The sequence below is a fragment of the Vombatus ursinus genome, unplaced genomic scaffold, assembly GCF_900497805.2.
Source record: "Vombatus ursinus unplaced genomic scaffold, bare-nosed wombat genome assembly UNPS02014845.1, whole genome shotgun sequence".
In the NCBI taxonomy this organism is placed as follows: Eukaryota; Metazoa; Chordata; class Mammalia; order Diprotodontia; family Vombatidae; genus Vombatus; species Vombatus ursinus.
Genome location: NW_020954623.1, coordinates 6,225,150 through 6,248,167, shown reverse-complemented (window position 1 = coordinate 6,248,167; position 23,018 = coordinate 6,225,150). Strand labels below are relative to the sequence as shown.

The window sequence follows — 23,018 nt, the reverse complement described above, 5'->3', positions numbered from 1 at the left end:
AGAGAGAGAGGGAGAGAGAGAGAGAGAAAGAGAGAGAGACAGAGAGACAGAGAGAGAGACAGAGAGACAGAGAGAGAGAGAGAGAGAGGGAGAGCGAGAGAGAGAGAGAGGGAGAGAGAGAGAGAGAAAGAGAGAGAGACAGAGAGAGAGAGAGAGAGAGAGAGAGACAGACAGACAGAGAGAGAGAGAGAGAGAGAGAGAGAGAGAGAGAGAGAAGAAAGTAGCCAGGAGGTGAGGGTGGTCAGCAGCTGCAGAGGGCTCGAGAATGAAGACTGAGATGATGAGGCCATTGGACTAGGCACTGAGCCATTTCAGTGCAGTATCTAGTGTCGGTCTGTGCTAAAGCCATAAAACACCAAATTGTAGAAGACGTAAAAGACCAGTTTACTAACGTAGCTCCTTTAAAAAAAAAAGAAAGAAAAAAGCCGACAAACACTAGAGTCTCTAGATTTAAAATAATGGGTGAACATTGTAGACCACGTTGTACAATGGGCTTCCAAACTACCTGGGAGTTATAAGCACCATCTGCCAAAGGTCTGTGTGCTTACTGATGATACTGAGTCACACAGCTACAGATGTGGTTGGAACACAATAAAGGTCACAGCAAGGCTGCTTAGTGCAAGATTCCCGGCTGCCTTGTAATAGCTCCCTGTGTGTCCAGGCACCTGGGTGCTCTTGGCCCTCAGGCTAAAAACCAGTGGCTTCTGTGGGCAGTGGGCAGCTATGACCAGAGTTCTCTCCTCACTATTCCTCTTCCTCTGTGCCTGTCCTCGGCACCAGCACCATCCATTTCCTATCTGTCCCAACTCCCGGAAAGCATAAGGTCTAGGGAAATCCAAAGCAGTTTCTTTTCTAGAAAATATTGATGGGAGGCAGCTAGGTTGCACAGTGGATAGAGCACGGGCCCTGAAGTTAGGAGGATCTGAGTTCAAATGCGGCCTCAGACCACACACTTGACACTCCTGGCCAAGTCACTTAACCCCAACTGCCTAAAAAGAAAAAAAAATACTGATAGTTCTGCTTGACATGTGAGGTGGCTGTGAACCTGTGACTAGTGAGGATTCCCTCACTGCCTGAAGAGAGTGTGACCTCTCCCCCTCCCCCCTGCCCGGGCTGGACATGAGCTCTGGAAGCCTGGCATCACTGAGCCTTGGAGGGGCAGGGAGCTCGAAGTCCCCTAGGCCAACTCCCTTATTCTACAGATGAAGCAGGGAAGCCTTGAGAAGTTCAGGGCATCGGTGTAGAAAGGGGGAGAGCTGGCGCCCATACTCTGCAGCCTGGGCCCAGGACTTATCCTGGCAACTCCTTTGTCCCTTCCATCCTCTAGAACAGAAACCATTAACGGCCTTTCCTGCCCTTACAGTGTCAACTCTCGTTTATCACAGGCAAAAAAAGCAAAACCCAAAGACAGCGTGAGGAAAAAACGGGCCCTGCTGGTGAACGTGGGCCTGGCGTTGGCTCCAGACGCTTTTCAAATTGTTCTGGATGGCGAGAATGAGACCAAAGGTAGCTAACTGCCCCTTGGAGCTCTGACCACTGAGCTATCTGGAGGTACCTCCAGCCCTTCCCCCATGTCCTCAGTCCTTTGTGATCTGTACTGTTCATTATTATTCACCTGCTCTTAGAGAAGACTGTCCTCTATTTTCAATATGAAGAGACTGAGAGACAAAAGAGAGGGAAAGAGACAAGGACAGAGACAGAGGAGAGAGAAAGAAGAGAGAGGGAGGGAAGACGAGAAAGGAGAGGGATACACGGAGACAGAGAGAGAAAGAGAGAGGAGAAAGACCATGAGAGAGGAGGGACACAGACAGAGGAAAAAGAAAAGAGAAAGGAGAGAGAGAAGAGAGAGGGCGAATAAGGAGAACGGAGGGGGAGAGAGAGACAGAGACAGAGAGAGGAGAGGGACAGAGAGATGAGAGATGAGAGATGAGAGAGAGAGAGAGAGAGAGAGAGAGAGAGAGAGAGAGAGAGAGAGAAGGAACTTCTAAGATATTCCCCCCATCCCATCTATGGGTTGTCTCATTCTGGCCGGGGAAGGGGCCTGGGAGCCGGGAGCCGCAGGTCAGGTGGTCCCACCTTTCAAAGTGCCATCACACGCCTCATAACCTAACTCACCTGTCCACAGGGACGCTGAGAATTGGTGTAGTGGCGAGCGGCTCAGAAGCCCTGCCTCCACAGCAGCCCCGGGGGTAGATGGCTTGAGCAGTCTTATCCTTTTGCACAGACGACTCAGAGGCCCGGAGAGGCAGGACACACTTGCCCTCCGCCCCCACATCTGCGCCTTCTGGCCAGGCATCCACATGGGCCAGCGTAAGGGGCTTGGCATTTTTTGCCCTCTTCCCCCCAAGCTTGGCATGAAGCTCGGGCAGAGAGGAAGAGGGGAGGAGGTGGGGCGTCGGCCTGCGGCTGCAAAGGCCCCCGGGACGTCCGGACCGCCCTGCAGAGGGGAGGCCGCACCCTCGACAGCCTCTCAGCGTCTTGGGCTTCTCTCCCCACTCTCAGTGTCGGCCGGTAAAAGCAGAAGACAAATCAGCTTCCTCTGCGCCAAGGCCCGCCAGCACACGTCGAGCATGGCCAAAGCCGACGGCCATCTGAAGAGGCTGAAGCGGGACAACCCGGAGGAGAGGTGAGCCCCACGGGGACCGCTTCTGCTGCGGGGAGGGGACACACACGCCCAGCCCGTGGGGAGGCAGCCTCCTTTTCTCAAGGTCAAGGTCTCCCAGGGTCTGTCTCTGGGCTCTGCGGTCACTGGGGCAGCTGCTTGCTGGCGCCTGCATCACCTGCAGCCACCCAAGGGCCGCGGAGCCCCAGGAAGAAGCCTTGAGCTCACTGGGGGGGGTGGGGGGGGGAGAAGTTCCCACCAGGCTGTCCGGCTTCAGTATGACCTCGTATCACCTCGGACAAACGCCAGCCCCTCGCGGAGCCTCCGTCTCCTCGTCTCGGACGCGACGGGGCTGGGCCGCAAAGCGCTTTTCAGACATCATCTCGGGGACTGCTCACAACAGCCCTTCAGATGAGGAAACTGAGGCCGTCGGCCGTGCCCACAGTGTCCAGGCAGGAGATTAGAGGCTCCTGACTACGGGGCCCCAGGGTCCGCTCTCCATCCCCCACCCCCGACATTCGGAGGGAGTAGGTCGGGGCCTCCATGGGGGGGGGCGGGTCAGCCCCCCCCCCCACTCAGCCCCCAAAGGCCTGTTTGGGCTCTTGGGGCCAGGATCTACATTTGGGCCGATTTAGCCAAGGTGGCCCGGAAGCAGGGCGTGTGGGACGTGTGCCGTACGGCCTGCAGATTCTGCCTCCTCTACGACGTGATGGCCAAGAAGATGTCCAAGGTCAGGAAAGGTGAGGCAGCTGTTTGGCCCTGCCTGCCCACTCTCCCCCCCAGACCCTTTCACAGAGCGCACACACACACACACACCCCTCACGTGAGGACACACACTGTCGCCATGTACACAACTCCACAAGACCCCCTTGTGCATGCACACACCCTCACACACGTGGACCCCTTCACATGCATATGTGCACACACTCACACATTTGTGCATAGTACTCTCACACCTATTCACACGCCCTCACAGTGTATGTACACATGCCCTCATGCGTGAATACACATGGGCACACCTAGTCCTTCACCTGTACACACACTCCTCACATGTGTGCAACACACCCTCCCATGTACACACCCTCCCAATGCACTCATACTCCCATGCACTCACTTCCCCACAGACAATCCTTCACACATTCACACAGTCCTTCACACACATATGTACGCATGCACACCCTCACACCTATACACGTCCTCCTCCCCTCCCCCACACTCCCACCTGCACACATCCTTACACTTGCACACACACCCCCCCTCACACCTGCATACATACAGACACACACACGCACACACCCACCCCCCCCCCCTCCCCCCCCCCCCCCCCCCCGATCAGAGGCAACTCCATGACAAAGGCAGGCTGAGACGGAGAGGAAGTGAGAGGGCGTTGGGGAGACAGGGAGACGAGGAGACGGGACCCTTGGAGGCTTGAAGGCTGAAGCATGGGAGGCTGGTTCAGGAAAGGAACAGGGAAACAAGCATTTATTCTATTAAGCACCTACTGTGTGCAGGCATTGTGCTACATGCTTTACAGTGATTATTTCATTGGATTCTCACAACATCCCTGGGAGGGGGTGCTGTTATGACCCCCCCATTTTACAGTTGAGGAAATGGAGTCAAACAGAGGTTAAGTGACCTGTTTAGGGTCACTCAGCTCACAAATGTCTGAGGCTGGATTTGAACTCAGGTCTTCCTGGTTCTAGGCCCTGAACTCTGTGGCACCTCCTCACTGCCGCTGTGGCCACAGGGGCCCCGAGTGGGGTCAGGTTTCATCTTGTAATGACAGAAAACAAGATTGGGGCCAGATTGTGGAGGGCCATGTCAGCTTCTGTAATGGGGACTTTGACCAGAATAGTTGGTGTCTGTGGGGTGTCTTTATGGTACCCCGAGTGCTTTGTGAGACCCTGGGGGTTCTGCAGGGCAGCCCTTATCATCTTCATTGTAGGCTCAGATCTGAGCCCAGGCCTCCGAGCTTCCCTGGGGAGCCCTGAGGACCCAGCGGGGGAAGGTTGGGAGGGTCTCTCTTTCCCAGCAGGGTTGTGTGTGTGCCCTGCATGGGACCTGAGCATGGTGAAGGTGGACGGCCGACTGTTGTTTTAGGAGGAGTGAGGAAGAGGAAGGCATGGCATGAGCTCTTCCCGGATGTCCCGAGCTCTTCGGAGGTGATGCTGGGCCCCAGGATCATCTCGGTGGACATCCAGCGCACCTTTGCCGAAGTGGGCTTCATCAACGCCGAGGTCAGTAGGGACACCGAGGTCAGTGGGGACACTGAGATCAGGCGACCAGAGGCCGACCCTGGGACGACGACCAGACAGATGCCCTCAGGCTACAGTTCAGACCCTGCTAGAGATGGGCACATCCTGAGCCTTTGTACTTCCAGGGCTTGCTCGCTGTCACACCGGCACAGGCGCTCCCAGGCACCCATGTGCACACTCACACACACACACACACACACACACACACACACAGCCCTCACACCATAACAGGAAAGTCCCAGAGGGGTCAATAGTCCTTACAACCTGGGGGGTGATGGCTCCCCCCACCTCCATCCCATCTCCTATACCCCAGTGTGCAGAATTGCTACGGCCCCTCTGTACAATGGGCCACCTAGGCCCACAGGCCCTGCTACTCAGGGGAGTGGGAGCACGTGGCCAACTTTAGGGTCCAGCGGAGATGCCGGGTCTTCAGCCCCTTGAACTTAGGGACACATCGCTCCTGAGTCTGGCCTCGCTCACCAGCCCCAACTCTGTTAACACTCCTAGGCCATCATCCACTTCCTTCAGTCAGAAGGCATCGCGCTGAATGACCGGCCTGTCCCCCCAGAAACCTCAGTCCAGCACCACTCCAGAAACACCGTGGTTCCCCCAGAGGAGGATGCCGAGTGGCTTACCTACAGGTCTCTCCACCCACCCCCAGCCCCTTGGGCTCATTCTCCCTAAGGCCAGCCTCCATTCTGACCTAATAGGTTCACGGCCAGGTTAGACAATCAGAGGGAGCATTGTGGGGGTCATAGCAGGAGCCTGATAGGGGCTTCATCCCCCCCCATGGGCACATGGGTAAGGACCCCTCAGAACCTTGGCTCCTCCTCTGGCTTCCAGGCGCACACTGGGTAAGCCAGGGGGTCCCAGGACAGGCTGACCGACCGGCCCTCTGCCTCCTTCCCGCTGCTGCTAAAACTGATGAGTCAGGGCCAAGAGCAGTCAACCAGGGGAGCTCCCTTCCGCCTAGAGCACCATCTTCTGTGGCCCCTTGGGACAAGGAACTCCCTCCACCAGTGAGATCTCAGAATCCCAGCCTTCCAGACTTGGAGGCCTGCTCTCTGCCCCAGTCTCTTTGCTTCTGGCAGCCCAGGGGCATGTCCTTGGAGCTCCAAGGGTTGCAGGTCCAAGCCCCACCTTCCATGTCGGCCTGTGGCTATGGGCTCCTCTTTCTCCCCTGGTTGGTTTTATGGGTCTCTGGGCCTCAGCTGCCCAGATGACGATTTTCCCTCCCAGCCCTCCCACAGTCACAGTCTTAGAAGAGGGCACAGCAGCCTTCCTGATGTCCTGACCTGTGCTCGGTGACCTTTGGGGAGGCCTGCCTCCTCCAGGCAGTGCTCTCTACTGGAGGACAGTTCTCACTGTTTAGGAATTGGCCTAAATCCCCTCCACGCTTCTGGTTCTGCTCCCTGGGCCAGGCTGAGTCAGTGGGCTGTGACCTTCCTGTGGCACCGAGTCAGGGCCCTTTCCCTGCCTGGACTTCTCACTCTAGAAGAGGGTGGTCTCAGGCCAGGGGCGTTGTCACCTCTCTGTTCTTGAAAGCTGGGTCCCACGATCCCATGTGCTTTGTCAGCAGCCACATCCCACTGCTGACTCCAGCGGAGCTTGTGATCCACTCAGACCCCCAGATCTTTAGTCTCTTTACTCATGAAGCTGATGTTTGAGCCCAAGTGAAAGACAGTACATTTATTAGATTCAGCCTAATATGTGACCTATGAAGATCCTTTTAGACCTGACTCTCATCCATGGTGGGATAGCTCTTCTTTCCATCTCGGTGTCATCTGCCAATCTGAGGGCCTTCATCCAGAGCACTGATAAAAGTGTAGACCAGAGAGAGCCAAGCCCAGACCCCTGGGGACCTCCACTCCACACCTGCCACCCTTTTCCATCTATCTCCTGCTTGCCATCCTCTTACAACTACCACTGATGGTGGCCCAGCCAATCAGGCAGTTCTTTTGGGACCAGAGGATGGTGTCCGTCAGGGTTGGGTAACTGGAATTAGCTGAGCTGCACCCCTGATGACCACGCCCCGCCAGTTCCAGGTCTTCCCAGAACTCACTGGGAGGGGCCCCTCCTCCTACCCCCCCAAAGGTTAAAGGGCTTGGACAAGATGGTGTCAGCTCCTGCAGCCCTGACAGGAAGAGGCCAGGGCCTTGTCTTGCCTTCCATCCTTCCCTCTCATTCCCTCCTTCCTTCCTTCTTCCCTGTCTCCTTCTTCCCCTTCTTCCTTCCTTCCTCCCTCCTTTCCTGCCTCCCTCCCTCCCTTCCTTTCTTCCCTTCTTTCTTTCTTGGTCTGGCATCACCTAGATCAGCAGAGAAGGGATTCACACCAGAAGATGCACGAAACTATCCTGGGCTAATATCATTGTCTGAGAACTTGACAGGACCTCAGAGTATCTATTTTACAGATGAGGGAGCTGAGGCTAGAAAATGGCACAGCCAGAATTTGAAGCCAGGCTCTCTGCCTTCACACCTCATGCTCCCCCCCCCCCCCCCCCCCCATCCTCCTTCTAGGAAGACGAGAGGCTTCTCATGCTTTATTCTGCTTTGGCCTTGGTGAATACAAGCAATAGTGATAACAGGCATCACTCTTTCTTTTGGGGGCCTGGAGCTTCAGAGCTGCTTGGCCGACAAAAGTGCCCCCCCAGACACCCTCCTGGACCTCTCAGGCCCTGGGCAGAAGTGGGGCCTCCTGGCACCCACCCCCACCTACATGCCCTCCTGGACCTCTCAGGCCCTGGACAGAAGTGGAGCCCCCTTCCCCCCCCAGATGCCCTCCTGGACCTCTCAGGCCTTGGACAGAAGTGGGACCCCCACCCCCTAGATGCCCTTCTGGACCTCCCTGGCTTTAGACCGTCCAAGGGGGAGGCCAGATCAGACTGCCCTTGCCCAGCTCCCTGGGGGAGGGACTTCTAAGACCCTTGCTGGGGTGGTTCTGAGGGTCCCTGGGCCCCTCTTGTCATTCCAGCTCCTGGATCGAGAACCTGTCCCAGTACGCGATGAGGAATTGGCTACGGTCAGCCGAGATCGGGCAGGAGATCAACGAGGCCTGGCTGGTCCACAACACCGTGGTTTACGTCCTCAACCACAACCATCACCTGATCACCGCCGGCCGGCAGAGGGAGCTGGTGGACCTGCTGCAGAGCCTGCTGAACATCATGAAAGTCACGGGCCACAATGGGTGAGGCATGGCCCAGCCAGCCCGGCGGCCCTTCCTGGGAGGGAGGGGTGGGGAACAGCACTAGGACAGGGTGATTCGGAGAGGGAAAGCATGCCTGTGACAGGGTAATGGGGAGGGAGCCTTCCCCTAAATACTCGAGGTGTCTTTTGTCCCAGGAGGCGCTGGGAGCCTAGTATGCAAATGAAACCCATACACAGGACAGTGCAAGTCCCCAAGCATTTATTACACACCTACTGTGTACAGGCCCTGCACTCAAGAAGCTCATGGTCTAATGGCAGACCCAATCTACAAACAGCCTGGGAATGAAGGGGGCTTTCCTGGGGATCCGCGAGGTCGTTAGTGGGAGTGGAGGAGGGGGAGCCTTCTGGACCTGGGGCCCCCAAAGAGGATGCTCTGAGGGGGAAGGGGAACCCCCATCCTTTCATTCCGCCCCCTTTCAATGCATCATGGCCACAGTTGGGCTGTTTGGGCTCTTGCTCTGGGGAAGAGATAGAGGCAGCGTGGCACCATGGGAAGGATCAGAGGCTATCCTTTGGAAACTTCCCTGGAAGACCCTTGTGGGGGGCCTCCGTTTCCCCATCCGTTACATGAAGGCTTTAGACGAGCTAGCTTCCAAAGACCCTTCTAACTCTATCTAGACTGGGAAGGGATGTCAGAGAGCGTCCTGTCCATCACCACTTATGACAGATGAGGAAATTGAGACCTGGGCCTGGACACACAGGGAGCAAATAGCAGGGCCAGGGGGTTAGCCCATCCCCCCGCCCTAGCCCCTTTGAGCAAACGTCACCCGTCTCGGCTTACTTGGGTGCCCTGTGCCTCATGTGAAAGAACTTCCAGCTAGACAGCTCCACGGATAGAGCATCGGCTTGGGCGAGAATCTGGCTTCAGACACAAAAACACTCAGACCCTGGGCAAGTCACTTAAGCCTAGTTGCCTCCAAAAAAGAAGAACTTTCACAAAACACGAGTCAGGAGAAGAGACGTTTCAGTCAATGATGCCCCGGTCTTGGCAGCTACCTCCAGAAAACCTGGATCACACAGCTCCCTGGGCCTGGAAGCTCCGATGGTCTTCACCCCAGGCCTGTTGTGCTGAAGGGAGCCCATGAGGGGATCCCCCCCATGAGGGGATCCCCAAGTCACCCCGAGGAGCCAGGCTCGCTGCCCAGACCCGCTGAGGGAAGAGAGGTTTCCTGGAATCGTTTTGTAGGAAGCAGGGACTGAAAGGAGCGAGGGAGCTGGTTCCCCACCACCATGCTCTCAGCCCTCCCTCTGGCTGCCCTGTCCCCACTCTGACTCAGGGCCTTCCTGCGTGATCTTTCCAGGGACACCGTCGCCTTGGTGTTGCTGTGCAATGCCCTGGCTCGGGGACTCATCCTTCCCTGGATTCCCTCGCACACGTCAGATAGGGGCCGAAGGTTTCTGAAGTCCGCCCAGACTCACGTTGCTTCCCTGGAGTGGAACGCCGTTTCTGAGGTTAAAGCGGCCATTGAGGTAGGGATCTGGGAGGGAAACGTGGAGAGGGGTGGGGAGGAGGAGCGGGTGCTCCCGCTGGCCGTGGCGGCCTCAGCCCAGAGGAGCTGGGGGTCTTCAGGAAGGATTCCTTGGCCACGGAGGCCAAGCTGGGCTGAGCTTGGGCTAGCGCCTTGTAGCTGGCATCTTTATTCCCACTCGGGGGTCCTCTCCGCCGCAGCCCCAGCCAGCTTGCCCTCCTGTGCTGCAGCCTCTGAGGAAGAGGCTGCCCTTCCTCCTCCCAGGTCATCCCCATGCTTGGCACCTTGCCCGAGTCTCCTCCTGTGTCCTCCCAGCCCGCTTACTGGGCGATGCTGCCTCCTCCCACTGAGTTCCTTCTGTGGACGGACATCCCCAGGCTCCCCCAGCCTGTGATCTGTCAGCCACCCACCTCTCCTTTTCCCAGCCAAAAAGGAGCCAGCAGCTCTGGGGGCATCCCCCTTGTCACCTGCCCTCCCTTCTGCCACCGCAAGCACGCAGCTGTGGCCGTGCTCAAGGTCACTGACACCCTGGAAAGGTCTGTCTCTCCTCTTCACCTCCAAGGTGGCTCTCGGTGCGCCTGAGCCCTCGCTCCCTGGAGACCCAACTGTCCTGGCATCTGTGGTGCTACTTGTCTGGCTGGTCTAGCTCCGTCTGTGTGGCTGAACCGTCATCCACCTCCCAACCCCCCCCCCCCCCCCACACACACACACACATACACGTGCACACGCTCCCCAAGGCTCGATCTTAGGCAGGTCCTCTGCTCATCTTTCTGTAGCATGCTTCCTTGATTATCTCATCAGTTCCCACGGGGCAATGGTTTCTGTATTAGCCACGTCGAAAAAGAAAACACAGAGAAGAAAAGGAGGAGGGGAGAAGGGGAAGGGGAAGAGGGGGAAGAGGAAGAAGAAGAAAAAGACCACCCCCACCCCCACCACTGAAAGTTTGAAAACTGCTTTGATCTGCATTCAGACTCCACCACTTCTTTCTCTGGATGTGGACAGCATTTTCCATCATGAGACTTTGGGAGATGTCTTAGATCCTCGCATTGCTGGGAAGGGCTAAGTCTGTCAAAGTCAGTCATCACACAACGTGGCTGTTACGTGTACAACCTTCTCCTGGTTCTGCTCACTTCACTCAGCATCAGTCCATACAAGTCTTTCCAGGTTTTTCTGAAATCAGCCTGCTCATCATTTCTTATAGCACAATAGTATTCCATTACATTTATGTACCACAACTTGCTCAGCCATCCTCCAATGGATGGGCATCCTCTCAATTTCCAATTCTTTGCCACCACAAAAAGAGCTGCTATGAATATTTTTGTACATGTGGGTCCTTTTCCCATTTGTTTGCTCTCTTTGGGATACAGACCTAGCAGTGCTATTGCCGGGTCAAAGGGTATGCACATTTTTATAGCCCTTTGAGCATAGTTCCAAATTGCTCTCCAGAATGGTGGGATCAGTTCGCAACTCTACCAATAGTGCATTTGTGTCCCAATTTTTCTACAGTCCTTCCAACGTATGTCATTTTCCTTTTCTGTCATATTAGCCAGTCTGATAGGCGTGAGGTGGTGCCTCAGAGTTGTTATAATTTGAATTTCTCTAATCAATAGTGATTTGGAACATTTTTTTCCATAGAATTATAGATAGCTTTGATTTCTTTGAAAACTGGCTGTTCATAAACTTTAACCATGTATCAGTTGGTGAATGACTCACTTCCTTAATAGATCTGTCTTAGTTCTCTATATATTTGAAAATTGAGGCCTTTATCAGAGACACTTGCTATAAATTCCCACCCCACCCTACCCCACCCCAGTTTCCTGCTTTCCTTCTAATCTCAGCTGCTTTGGTTTTGTTTGTACAAAAAACTTTTTGATTTCATATAATCAAAATTATCCATTTTACATCCCATAATGCTCTCTATCTCTTATTTGGCTGTAAATTCTTCCTTTATCATTCCATGCTCCCCTAATTTGCTTATGATATTGCACTTTATGTCTAAATCTTGTACCCATTTTGACATTATCTTGGTATATGATGTAAAATGTTGACCTATACCTAGTTTCTGTCAAATTGCACTATGTTACTGTGAGCATTTACTATTATCTTGTGTACCTCATGTATTCCACTGATCCACCGCTCTAATTATTAGCCAGTACCAGCTTGCTTTGATGATTACCACTTTATAAGACAGTTTGGATCTGGTACTGCCAGGCTAGGGTGGACGGGTGTGCCTGGAGGACTAGTGTCTCTGGTGTGAGGGCTGCTTTCCACCTTTGGTGTCCACCTGCCACCCAATTCTCACCAGGGGCTCCAAGAAGCTGTAGCATATGCAGCAGCCACAACCCAGTAAACCATCTCCGCAGATGGGCTAAACCAGGTTGAGGATAACTGAGAGATCTCAAACCTGTTGGTGAGTTAGGGGGTGTCCACCCCAAGCACGTGAAGACCTCCCCCGGTGGGATGGGCAGACGAGAGCAGTTCGTTCCAATGGCCATGAAGGCGGCTGAAGCAAGTGCTGTGGAGCTTAGAGCTTAGTTCGATGGTGAAGATGCCAAGGTCATCCGTCCCAGGCCATCACCACTCATCTTGACTTTTTTCTTGTTACTGGACTCTGATGACTCTGGAAGAGAGAGTGAGGCTGATGACTTTGCCCAGCTGCCTCAATTAAATCCAACGTGTACGTGAGTCAGAAGACATCACACCTACCATGATACCGTTTTTACCTACCTTGATGTCCTGTGGCAGCAGGCGAGTGACAAAGCAGCAGGTGTGGAGACACTGAGAGCTGTACTCACAACCTGCACACAGGCTGCCCAGGCCATAGAGTTCTGAGGCGCCCCTGGGGTTCGGCAGCTCCCTGGGTGTCTGGACAACCCTTTTCAAGGACTGCACTGCTCACTTCCTGTCATGAGGAAAGGGTCACCTAACCTAACCCTGCCCTGCTTACCGCAGCAGCTGGGGTCCCTAGCCTGCGGTCCAAACACAAAAAATGTACAAAAACTTTTACAAATAGGATTCTGCTCACCATTGGTACGGGGAATACACACATGCTTCTGGACAACAACAAATCCAGGAGACCCGAAGGACAAACAGCTCTCACCGTGAAAGAGTTCAGCAGGTGTCACATCCAGATAACAGCCCTGAGTGAAATGAGGCTGGCCCACGAAGGCCAGCTTAGTTGGAGCTGGATGCACAGTTTTCTGGAGTGGCTGCAGGGAAGGGGTGTGCCGTGAAACTGGCACAAGTTTCTCAATCAACTCTAATCTAGTCAGCAAGCTTGCATGCCTCCCAGAAGGAGTGGACGACAGGATCGCGACAATGAGATTGCCACTTACGGGAAGCTGTCTCGCCACCGTCATCAGTTTCTGTGCTCCCATCGTGACAAAGGTCAAAGAAGAAATTTATGAAAACCTGGAGAGCCCCATCAGGGTGCTGGAAGAGGACGAGCTTGTCACTCTGGGTGACAAGGAGCGGGCAGCTTTCCGAGAGTCGACGTCCTGCACTTCATTTACTCATCAGAACACTCGCAGACATCAAGATTGGTTTGATGAGAATGATGGGGAGATCCAGAGCTGCTAATGAAAAACAGGAACTCATCCGGCTTAAGAAGGAAGCATTCAACTCCGTCAAAAGTGAAGTACAAGCGCAGCTTGGAGAGATGCAGGATTCTTGGCTCAGTAAGAAAGCAGATGAAATTCAGATTTAGGCTGATAGTAACAATCCAAAGCGCTTTTGTGATGCCCCAAAGGCCATTTATGGGCCAAAGACCCATGGTGCATCTCAACTGCTCAGTGCTATTGGAGCCACATTGATTAGTGATCAGGACGTGACCCTCAAGAGACGGGCTGAACACTTCCATGGTGTTCTCAACAGACCGTTATCAATCAGTCCTGAAGCCACTGACCTTTTGCCTCAGGGTGAAGTCAATCCCTCACCAGCCGAAGTTCCAACTGATGAAGAGGTGTTGAATGCCACTAGGTTCCTCTTGTGTGGCAAAGAGCCTGGTGCTGATTCTCTTCCAGAGGAGGTTTACAAGGTGGGGGTCCACTGCTCATATAAAAGCTGACTGAGATTTTCTGGGTTATGAGGCAAGAGGTTGTCCCCGAGGAATTCAAGGATTCCTCCATTTTCCTCAGTGAGCTTTCGTGCCTCTTTTTCATTTGACCCACTCTACTTTTTAGGCGTTCTTTTCTTCAGTAAATTTTCCTTCTCTTTTTCCATGTGGCCACTTCTGTTTTTTAAGGTGTTTTTTTTTTCTTCAGTATTTTATGTGCCTCTTTTATCATGCTGTTGACTCTCTTTTCATAGTTTTCTTACATCACTTTCATTTCTTGTACCAATTTTTCCTCTACCCCTCTTGTTTGAATTTTAAAAATCCCTTTGTGAGTGCTCTTTTGGACTTGTGTCCAATTCAGATTTTTCTTTGAAGCTTTGCATGCAACTGTTTTGACTTTGTTGACTTCTGCGTTTGTGTCTTGATCTTCCCTGTCTACATAGTAACTTGTTATGATCAAGTTCTTTTTTCATTGTTTGCTCATTTTCCAGCCTACTTCTTGAGTTTTAATTTTATGTTAAAGTTGGGCTCTGCATCTGGGGTGAAGGTGGCACCGTCTCAGGCTTCAGGTTTTTCATGCTGCTGTTCAGAGCTATCTCTGTGGGTCTGTTGGTTTGGGGTGTTTCCAAGGTGGTGTGATCTAAGGAGAGGTGGGGTCAGCGTTCTGCTGGCCTGTGCTCTGGCCCTTGAGCCTCCACAAGCACGCTTCTTTGTCCCAGAACCATGACCAAGGCCCCTGCTGCCCTGTGGCCAAGAGCACTCATAAATGCAACTCAGCCTTGCTGTTGCGTGATAATGCTCCTCTCTGCCTTGGACCTGAAACCAGGTGCAGTGACCACACACACTCTCCTCCACCCTAGAACTGTAACGAGGTCCCTGCTCCTCTGCTTTATAGCACATTATTTCCTCCCTTTACCCTGGATCTGTGACCCAGAACTGCATATGGGCAATGCAACAGTGTCCTGCAGCCAGTGCCAGCAAAGGGTCCCCTGCAGTCTCCTTCTGACCAGTTGTCTGACCCCCTTACTGTCTGTCGACTGAGAGCTCCTGAAGCCTCCGATGCAACCACCTCAAAAACCTGCTGCTGGCTTGCTAGGGCATAGCCTGTCCTGTGCTGACCACCATCCCAGCGAGGTAGACCTTTCCTCCCAACCTCCTAAGTTGTCTTGGGTTAGAAGATTGTTTCATGCCAACGTTTTGTTGGCCCTGCCACTCCAGAATTTACTCGGATGCATTGTTTTAATTGTGTTTGGAGGGGAATTTGGAAGAGTTCAGATGAGTTCCTGCCTTTACTCTGCCATCTTGGCTCCACCTCTCCCCATCAACATCTAAAACTCAGCACATCACAAAGGAGTCTCTGTCTTTCCCCTGCCTTTCCCCCACCCTCAGCATCCCCATTTCTGTGTAGGCTACTGCCAGCTGTCCAGACTCATGAGCTCAAAGGCGTCCTTGACACACCGCCTGCATCAATGTCCACTCTTCACTCACACCTCCTTTAGTCTGTCTGTCCTTCCCAAGGGCCACCACCCAAGTTTGTCTTTAGCACCCCTGGCCTGAACTATGGGGACAGCCTTGATTGGCCTCCCTGCTTCCAGCCTCCCCTAGAGCTCTCCAAAGGCAGAGTGTGACCATGCTTCTTCCCAGGCTTGCTGTGTGTCACTGAATTCTGTATTCTGCTCAGCCGGGGCTCAGAACTGGTTGCCACCCTTGACCTCCAATTTCCTGCCACCATGGCTTTGCACAGGGTACTGTAGCTCATACCTTGACCACGAATAACTGACTTCAGTCTCTGATGCAGCTACAGTGTTACTGTTCCTTGAGCACAGTGCTCCATCTGCAGCTCGAGCTCCGTGCCTTTGCACTCGCTGTCCACAGCTGGCATGAGCCATCCTCACTGCCATCCTCACCACCCACTTCCGCCTTGGCTCCAGCCCCACCTTCAGCAGCAGGCGTTTCCCAGGCCAGCCCTCACTCCTATTGGCTCCATCTACACTGTGGGTACCTTTTACATATGTCTATGTTATCCTTCCCCCTTAGAATGTGGAGATGCATGTCTTGGTATCCTCAATGCATGCCACAGGGGCTGGTACCTCCCTACTAGCTTAATAAGCACATGAGAAGTGTGTGTTAACTGACTGACTGACTGACTGACTGACTTTAAGGTTTGCAAAGTGCTTTACATAAGTGACTTCATTTATGGGTAAGGAAGCTGTAGTTGAGGATGAAGCGATTTAGCCAGGGTCCCCCAGCTAAGTCAGCCTGGTGATATTTGACCCCCAGGTGCCTAGAGACCACTCTAATGCCTAGACCACTGGGCCTGGGGTCAGAGAAACCCAAGTTCAAATATGGCCTCAGACACTTAGTATCTGGGTGACCCTGGACAGGTCCCTTAACCCCCGTCTGCCTCAGTTACCCCATTTGTAAAATGGGGATCATAACATCTGGCTTCCAGGGTTGTTGAGAGGACCATGAGAGATGATGTTTGTGCAGTGCTGAGTAGGTGCTAAATACATGCTGCTTCTCCTGCCTTCCCTTCCATCCTAGCATCTTCCCTTCCCACGTCTGCCTCTCACAATCCTTCTCATCTTGTAAGACTCAATGCAGAAGTTAGTTCTGCTGGGAAGCCCTTCCCGACTGCACAGAATCTCAGATTTGAAAGAAACTTGAGAAGCCTTGAAGGACAGCCCACAACTACACAAAAATACCTGACGAGTAGTTTTCCAGCCTCTGCTCAAAGACCTCCATTGATGGGGAGCTCACCACCTCTGAACTTTGGACGGCCAGCTCTTCCTCTCCCCACATCACCCCTGCCTTCCCCTCCTCGGACCAAACAGAACATGTCTGCTCCTTCTTTCCCATGACAATGCTAAACAAACAGACTGGGGCATCTCGCAGGGCTCCCCCAGGCTTCTCTCCTTCTATTTGGATAATAAGCCCCAGATCACATGGCATGACCAGAAAATCCTTCACCTTCCTGGTTGCTTCCTACCGGCTCTCCAGCCAACAGATATCCAGGGTTGAACCCAGCGCGCCAAGCGTGACACCAGAGTGCCAAGTACAGAAGGACTTAGATTCACATGGACATCAAGCCAGTGTGGCCTTGTGGGCATCATCGGGCATCAGCGGGGTGAGACCCAACATGTGACTCTGGGTGGGCAGACTGTGGTCTACCTAGGTCAAGGGGAAAGAGCGGCACTGTTTATTCAGGAGGCAGGCAGGCTCCTGTGAGGAAGTCAGCCTGAGCAGAGACTATGGCCACATCTTTGGGTGAAGGTCAAAGGAGGGAGTAGATGACAGATCACCTGGGCAGAAAAGGCAAAGCACCGAGGAGTCTGGGAAACAAATCACCATCTGGGCATCATGGTGTGCTCTCTCCTCCCCGCTGGCTCGCTGTCTCTCTCCTCTTCTCTTCTCCCTCTTCTCTCTTTCTCCTCTTCCTTTTCTCCTCTTTTCTCTTTCTTCTCCTCTTCTCTCTCTTTCCTCTCTCTCTCTGTCTCCTCCCTCTCTCTCCTCTCTCTCTCTCTCTCCTCTCTTTCCTCTCTTTCTCTCTCTCTCTTATTGTGGCCTTGGTGATACTTTCATCCTTCAGAAGTTGGAGAAGTGACAAAGGGACTTGGTCTTCTACTTCTGATTCTAGGGAGTTGCTAGCCTGGAAGTCATGAGAACACTAGGAAAAAGTGACCATTCCCTCCTACTGTTTGGGAAATAAAGGTTTGGAATCAGCACATGAGGCCTCAGGCGCCTCGTCTGCACAATAAGAATCAGCTGGACGATCTCTGCCATTTTTTTTTTTTCCTCCTCCTCTCACCCCACCCACAATTTGTAATCTGATTCCAAGGCTTTCTGTAGCAAGTAAATTATTGGTGGGAAATGTTGGGTCTTCTTTTGAAAGTCACTTTAGGTTTTAATTGTCTTCTCACATCCGTGGTCTTGGATCTTAGGTTTGTGACTTTGGTCTCACTCTGACCAACGGGAATTTGCCTCAAGAGATAGTACCCATCGGTATCCGGCAGCAGCTCATTGCCACCTGGGTGAAAGCCAAGCAGCTGATTCAGCAGCAAATCGGCAACAAACTGGGCACAGATGAGGAGGTGAGGGGTTGGGTGATGCGGAGGGGGAGTGGTCACAGAGGATGAGGTGAATGAAAGGAGATGGTGGGCCATCTGGGAGCAGGAACAATGATGGGGGGTGTGAATGACAGTGTGAGGGGGCAGGGACACCTGATGATAGAGGAGCATGTGGGCATGGATAAGGAGATGAGGCAGGGACTGTGATGAAGGGGGCATGAGCCCAAGGCAAGCAGAGACAATGAGGCACAGGGGAAGTAGAGGTGATGAATGATGGGGGCACAGACAACATGGTGGGGAAGGCACTCCAAAGGAGGATTACTTTTAGTCAGTTTCCTGCTTTGAGAGAATGCCTCCCTGTGGTACCATCCACCCAGCCCTCAGCCCACTGTATCAGGAAGCAGAGTGTCTCCTCAAGGACCAGAATCCTGGGGGCCCCTGGGCACTGCTGGCTAGGGTAGGGGTGACTCTAACCTCCCAGGCCTGGGGCGTGGTGGTGCTATGAACAAAGAAGGCTGATAGGCAGTGGAATGGAAGCTCCTTGGGGGCAAGCACTGTTTGAGTCTGTCTTCATGTAGCCAGACCTGGCACTAGCCTTGGCACAGGGCGAGCAGCTGAGCAGGTGTTACTGGGCTAGATTGGATGGGTTCTGCCCCCTCCCACATGTGGCCTCCAAACTCTGTTTCTGCCATCTTGGGAAAGTTGGTTGTGACCTCTGCCTAAGGATTAGACTGTTAAGGCTGATTGGTGTGGAAACATTAGTTCTCAACCTCCAGTGCCCACCCTTGTCTTAGCTCTGCCCAAATGTGCTCCTGGGACAGCCTGGACTTTCCAGCAGCCACTGCTCCTGACCGGCATGTGATGCTTTTTCCCACTCAGAGCCTAAATGAAGGCCAGGGGCAAATGACCAAGGTGCTGGTTGCCTTGGAGATGTACTCTTGCAACGGGCTGGGCCTCATGGACTTCAACCTGCCCTCCTTAACCCAGGTATCTCGCCATCCCTTGAGGGGGCAGGGAGGATTCATGAACACAGATGGTGTGGGTCTCAAGGGCATTCTTCCCCTTGTGCCCTTTGGCTCAGGAATCGCCCCATCTCTTGGGGGGAGTGAGGGGAAGGGGGGAGTGAGAGAGGAAGGTGGCTTCTGGCCCACAGTGGCCAGAGGCTCCTGAGCAGTCCCTCTCTTGTCACCTTCCACCTGTGAGAGAGCACAGAGCAGCAGAAGCCCCTCGGAGCTCCCAGCTGGGCTCACCAAGCCGAGCTCAAGCCAGGCTGCTGGAAGAACAGGGCTGCCTGGCATAGCTACCACCTAGGTTGCCAGGCCTTGTCTCTGGGGCTCTCAGAGATGGGCTATGTGGGAGCTGCAGACTCTGCTCACATCAAGGCACCCCTATTCCCCTTCAGTCTTCCTCTGATGCCTCTTGGAGGGGTGGAGGGGACACAGGGCCCCAGACTCACTGGAGCAAGGGGTTTGGGAAAGACTCCAGCTCAGCTGTGGAGGGCCTGCTATGTTCATCTGAGGAGGTACTGGCCACTGAAGGGACTCCCCCAGCCTCCACAAACAAATACCAGTTGCTTTTCTGGAAATTTTCCTTTAACTCCTGTCCTTCATTTGAAAAATCCTGACCCTCTGTGGATTGGCCCAAATCCCTTTAATAAATGGTGTTTTATTTATACATTTGATTAAAATGTGGGAGTATATTTCGGACATTTCTCAGCTAATGAGTCCCCAGGTGAGTGGCTGCAGTGGCCAGCTGTGACCTCTGCCTGGTGGTACATGCTAATGACTGTGGTGGCTGTGTGGAAAGACAGAACTGCCCTTTGCATCCCTTGGGACATCCATAGTCCGGCATATTTCTTTTGTGGTTGTAGGTGCTGCGGCTGGCCACAGAGTGCATGTGGACAGATGCCCTCATGGAAATCCAGACCCTAGTCCGACTGACACATTTTGCTTATATGTTACGTGATCATGAAAACGTGATGGCCTTGTCCAAGAAAGTCCTGAGTAAGGGCGAGAAATTCTTAGAGAACCAACTGGAAGTCAAGTCCTCAGATAAGTGAGTTGGTGGCCTTGAGTGCTGGCCCTCACTCTGCTGCTCTTCCCTGGCCACTGCCCAAGGCAGCCCAGCTTCCTCCCTTGCCCCCAGACTTCTCTCCTCCAGAAGGTTGGCAGCCCCTGCTTCTCCAACAACCTATAATCCCGTAATTGGGGATGCCAACTTGGCAGTTTTTAAACTAGGTTTGCTGATTAAGAGAGAATTCATTTAGAAAATGATTTTTTTTAATTTTTAATTCATTTGAAACAAATACAAAATGAGAAAAAAAGATTTCCACCTATACAGTAGAACATAAACAGAGGATTCAATATAAAAATCATGAATTTCCATTTTTTTTAGTAGGTTCTTCACCACCACCCCCTTTTTATCTCTTTGGGATAGAGACCCAGCAGTGATATCACAGGATCAAAGGGTTTGCACAGTTTTATAGTCCTTTGGGCATAGTTCCAAATCACTCTCCAGAATAGTTGGATCAGTTCACAACTCCTCCAAACAGAGCATTAGTGTCCCAATTTTCAACCACATCCTCTCCAACATTTATCATTTTCCTCAGAGTTGTTTTAATTTGCATTTCTCTAATCAATAGTGATTTAGAGCATTTTCTCATATGACTATAAATAGCTTTGATTTCTTGGTCTCAAAACTGCCTGTTAATATCCTTTGACCATTTATCAATTGGGAAATGACTTTTATTCTTATAAATTTAACTCTCTTTTCTATAAATTTTGAGAAATGAGGCCTTTATCAGAGATATTTGCTGTAAAAATCCCCCCCCCAGTTTTCTGCTTTCCTTCTAGTTTTGGTTGCATTGGTTTTATTTGTACAAAAACTTTTTAATTTTATATAATCAAAATTAAACATTTTTACATTTTATAATGCTCTCTGTAGCTTGTTTGGTCCTAAATTCTTCCCTTCTTCATAGCTCTGACAGGCAAACTATTCCTTGCTCTCCTATGGTATCACCCTTTATGTCCAAATCATGTGCCCATTTTGACCTTATCTTGGTATATGGTGTGAGATGTTGATCTATGCCTAGTTTCTGCCAGGCTGCTCTTCAGTTTTCCCAGCAGTTTTCGCAATAGCGAGTTTTTGTCCCAGAAGCTGGAGTCTTTGGGTTTATCAAACACTAGGTTATTATGGTCATTCACTACTGTGTCTTGTGTACCTAATCTATTGCACTAATTTACTACTCTATTTCTTAGCCAGTACCACATTATTTTGATGATTGCCACTTTATAATACAGTTTGAGGTCTGGTACTGGTAGGCCACCTTTCTTTGCATTTCCCCCCCATTGGTTCCCTTGATATTTTTGCCTTTTTGTTCTTAAAGATGAATTTTACTAATATTTTTTCTAGCTCTATAAAGCAATTCTTGGTAGTTTGATTGGTATGGCACTGAATAAGTAGATTAATTTAGGTGGAATTGTCATTCTTATTGCATTGACTCAGCCTACCCATGAACAATGTTTTTTTCTAATTGTTCTGACTTAATTTGTGGGAGATGTTTTGTAATTGTGTTCCTGAGTTTGTCTTGGCAGGTAGACTCCCAAGGATTTTATATTGTCCACACTCATTTTAAATGGAATTTCTCTATTTCTTGCTGCTGGACTTTGTTGGCAATATATAGAAATGCTGATGATTTATGTGGAGTTATTTTATATCCTGCAATTTTGCTAACATTGTTAATTATTTCAACTAGTTTTTTAGTGGATTCTCTTAAGTATGCCATCATATCCTCTACAAAGAGTGATAACTTTGTTTCCCCTTTGTATTATAATTCTTTCAATTTCTTTTTCTTTTTGTTCTAGCTAGCATTTCTAGTATAATACTGATTAATAGGGGTGATAATGGGCATTCCAGCTCATTTTAAAGATGAGGAAACTGAAGCAAACAAAGTTAAGTGACTTGCCCAGATTCACACACAGGTAGTGTTTGAGGCTATATTTGAACTCTGGTCTTCTTGACTCTAGGCCTGCGCTCTATCCACTATGGCACCTGGCTGCCTGACTTAAGTACTAAAACAAGGTTTAAAATGGAGTCACTCAGACTGACTCAGCACTAGTAGCTGACTTTGCATAGAATCACCTCAAGGCGCCAGGTACCTTTGCCAAACAGGAAGAATTAAATGGCTTTCTGTAACTTTTGTGTTTTTATTTTTGAAATATTCTTTCTCAACCTCATAATGTCAGTAACAGCAATGACCCAAATGGGGGGGGGGGAGAGGAGGGGAGTGTTACACACGTGTTTGGTCTGCTTTGGGGGGGCTGGAATCCAAGCTCACTTTGAGCAGGAGAGACTCCCCACTGCGCCTCCTGGCAGACCTGTCATCTTGTCTGGCTCTGTACTCTCTGCCCATGGTGCGTGTGGCTGAGGGGGAGGCTTCTCAAAAAAGTGGATTTTCACATCTTGTACAAACTCTTTTCCAGATCTCTAAGATCCAAATCTGTCCAAACAGCTCAGATATGGGGGGTGGTGAATGTGTGTGTATACGCATGTATTTGCCTCACTATTGCCACGTGCCTTTGCCGTAAAAACTACCCCTTGTGACACATAAGTACAGTCCAGTGGAACAAGACGTCGGGGAAGGACCCCTCCCCCATCTGCTGGGTGAGGGCACCTCCCATGGGGCGGGGCCCTCGACAAAGGAAGCGTACCACCAAGAACTCCTGGTCAGGCCTCTTGTGTACCTCCTGTGACCGGAGCATGTGGTGACTGGTGTGATCAGTGCCCTCTCCCCGAGCAGCCAAGCCCCACCCTTTTTTTGGGACACTGCCCGGATCATCCCCCCCCCCTGGGCCCCCCCCCCCCCCACAGCAGCCTGGAGAGAGGCCAGATTTGCTCTTGGCTCTTTATGCCCCGTAGAGCAGCAGCTAGATCTCCTCTATGAGCGCGCCTGCACTGCCCATCCCAGGGACCAAGGAACCAGCCAGGAGCCAGAGGTGGCATGTGTGTGGTAGCCAGGGCCAGCACTCCTGTGGCACACCAGAAGGGACAAGGGGCCCAGGCTCGTCCCCAAGGATGACATGAGAGCAACGGTCCCAGCTCGCCAACATGGTAACCCATTGCTTCTCTCCCCAGAAATGACAACGTGTTTCGAGCCGAATTACTGAGCGCTTTGCTATGTACCCAAGGGAAAAGTATCATGGAGAACTTGGCTGGAAGGAAGCAGTTACGCCAGCAGGCAGCCAAGGCCTTTCTGGGCAGCATCAGGTAGGGGCCACCATAATGGCAGGCACAGGTAGGCTCCGGAGCCTGTAGTAAAAAAGGATTGTCTCCAGTCCTTAGGAAGGGAAAGGCCAGAAGGTAAGAGAC

At 52.0% G+C, this 23,018-nt stretch overlaps 1 protein-coding gene across 1 annotated transcript in view; it reads left to right on the top strand.

The window, feature by feature from the left end:
• Positions 1-23,018, top strand: part of CFAP46 (cilia and flagella associated protein 46) — a 154,228-nt gene that overhangs the window by 38,678 nt on the left and 92,532 nt on the right. Inside the window, exons 14-24 of the mRNA XM_027840508.1 lie at positions 1,386-1,506; positions 2,503-2,626; positions 3,215-3,342; positions 4,703-4,839; positions 5,365-5,498; positions 7,829-8,041; positions 9,363-9,531; positions 17,526-17,675; positions 18,531-18,638; positions 19,522-19,706; positions 22,785-22,916. Coding sequence (XP_027696309.1) covers positions 1,386-1,506; positions 2,503-2,626; positions 3,215-3,342; positions 4,703-4,839; positions 5,365-5,498; positions 7,829-8,041; positions 9,363-9,531; positions 17,526-17,675; positions 18,531-18,638; positions 19,522-19,706; positions 22,785-22,916 — 1,601 coding nt within the window. The remainder of the gene's footprint in view (positions 1-1,385; positions 1,507-2,502; positions 2,627-3,214; positions 3,343-4,702; positions 4,840-5,364; positions 5,499-7,828; positions 8,042-9,362; positions 9,532-17,525; positions 17,676-18,530; positions 18,639-19,521; positions 19,707-22,784; positions 22,917-23,018) is intronic.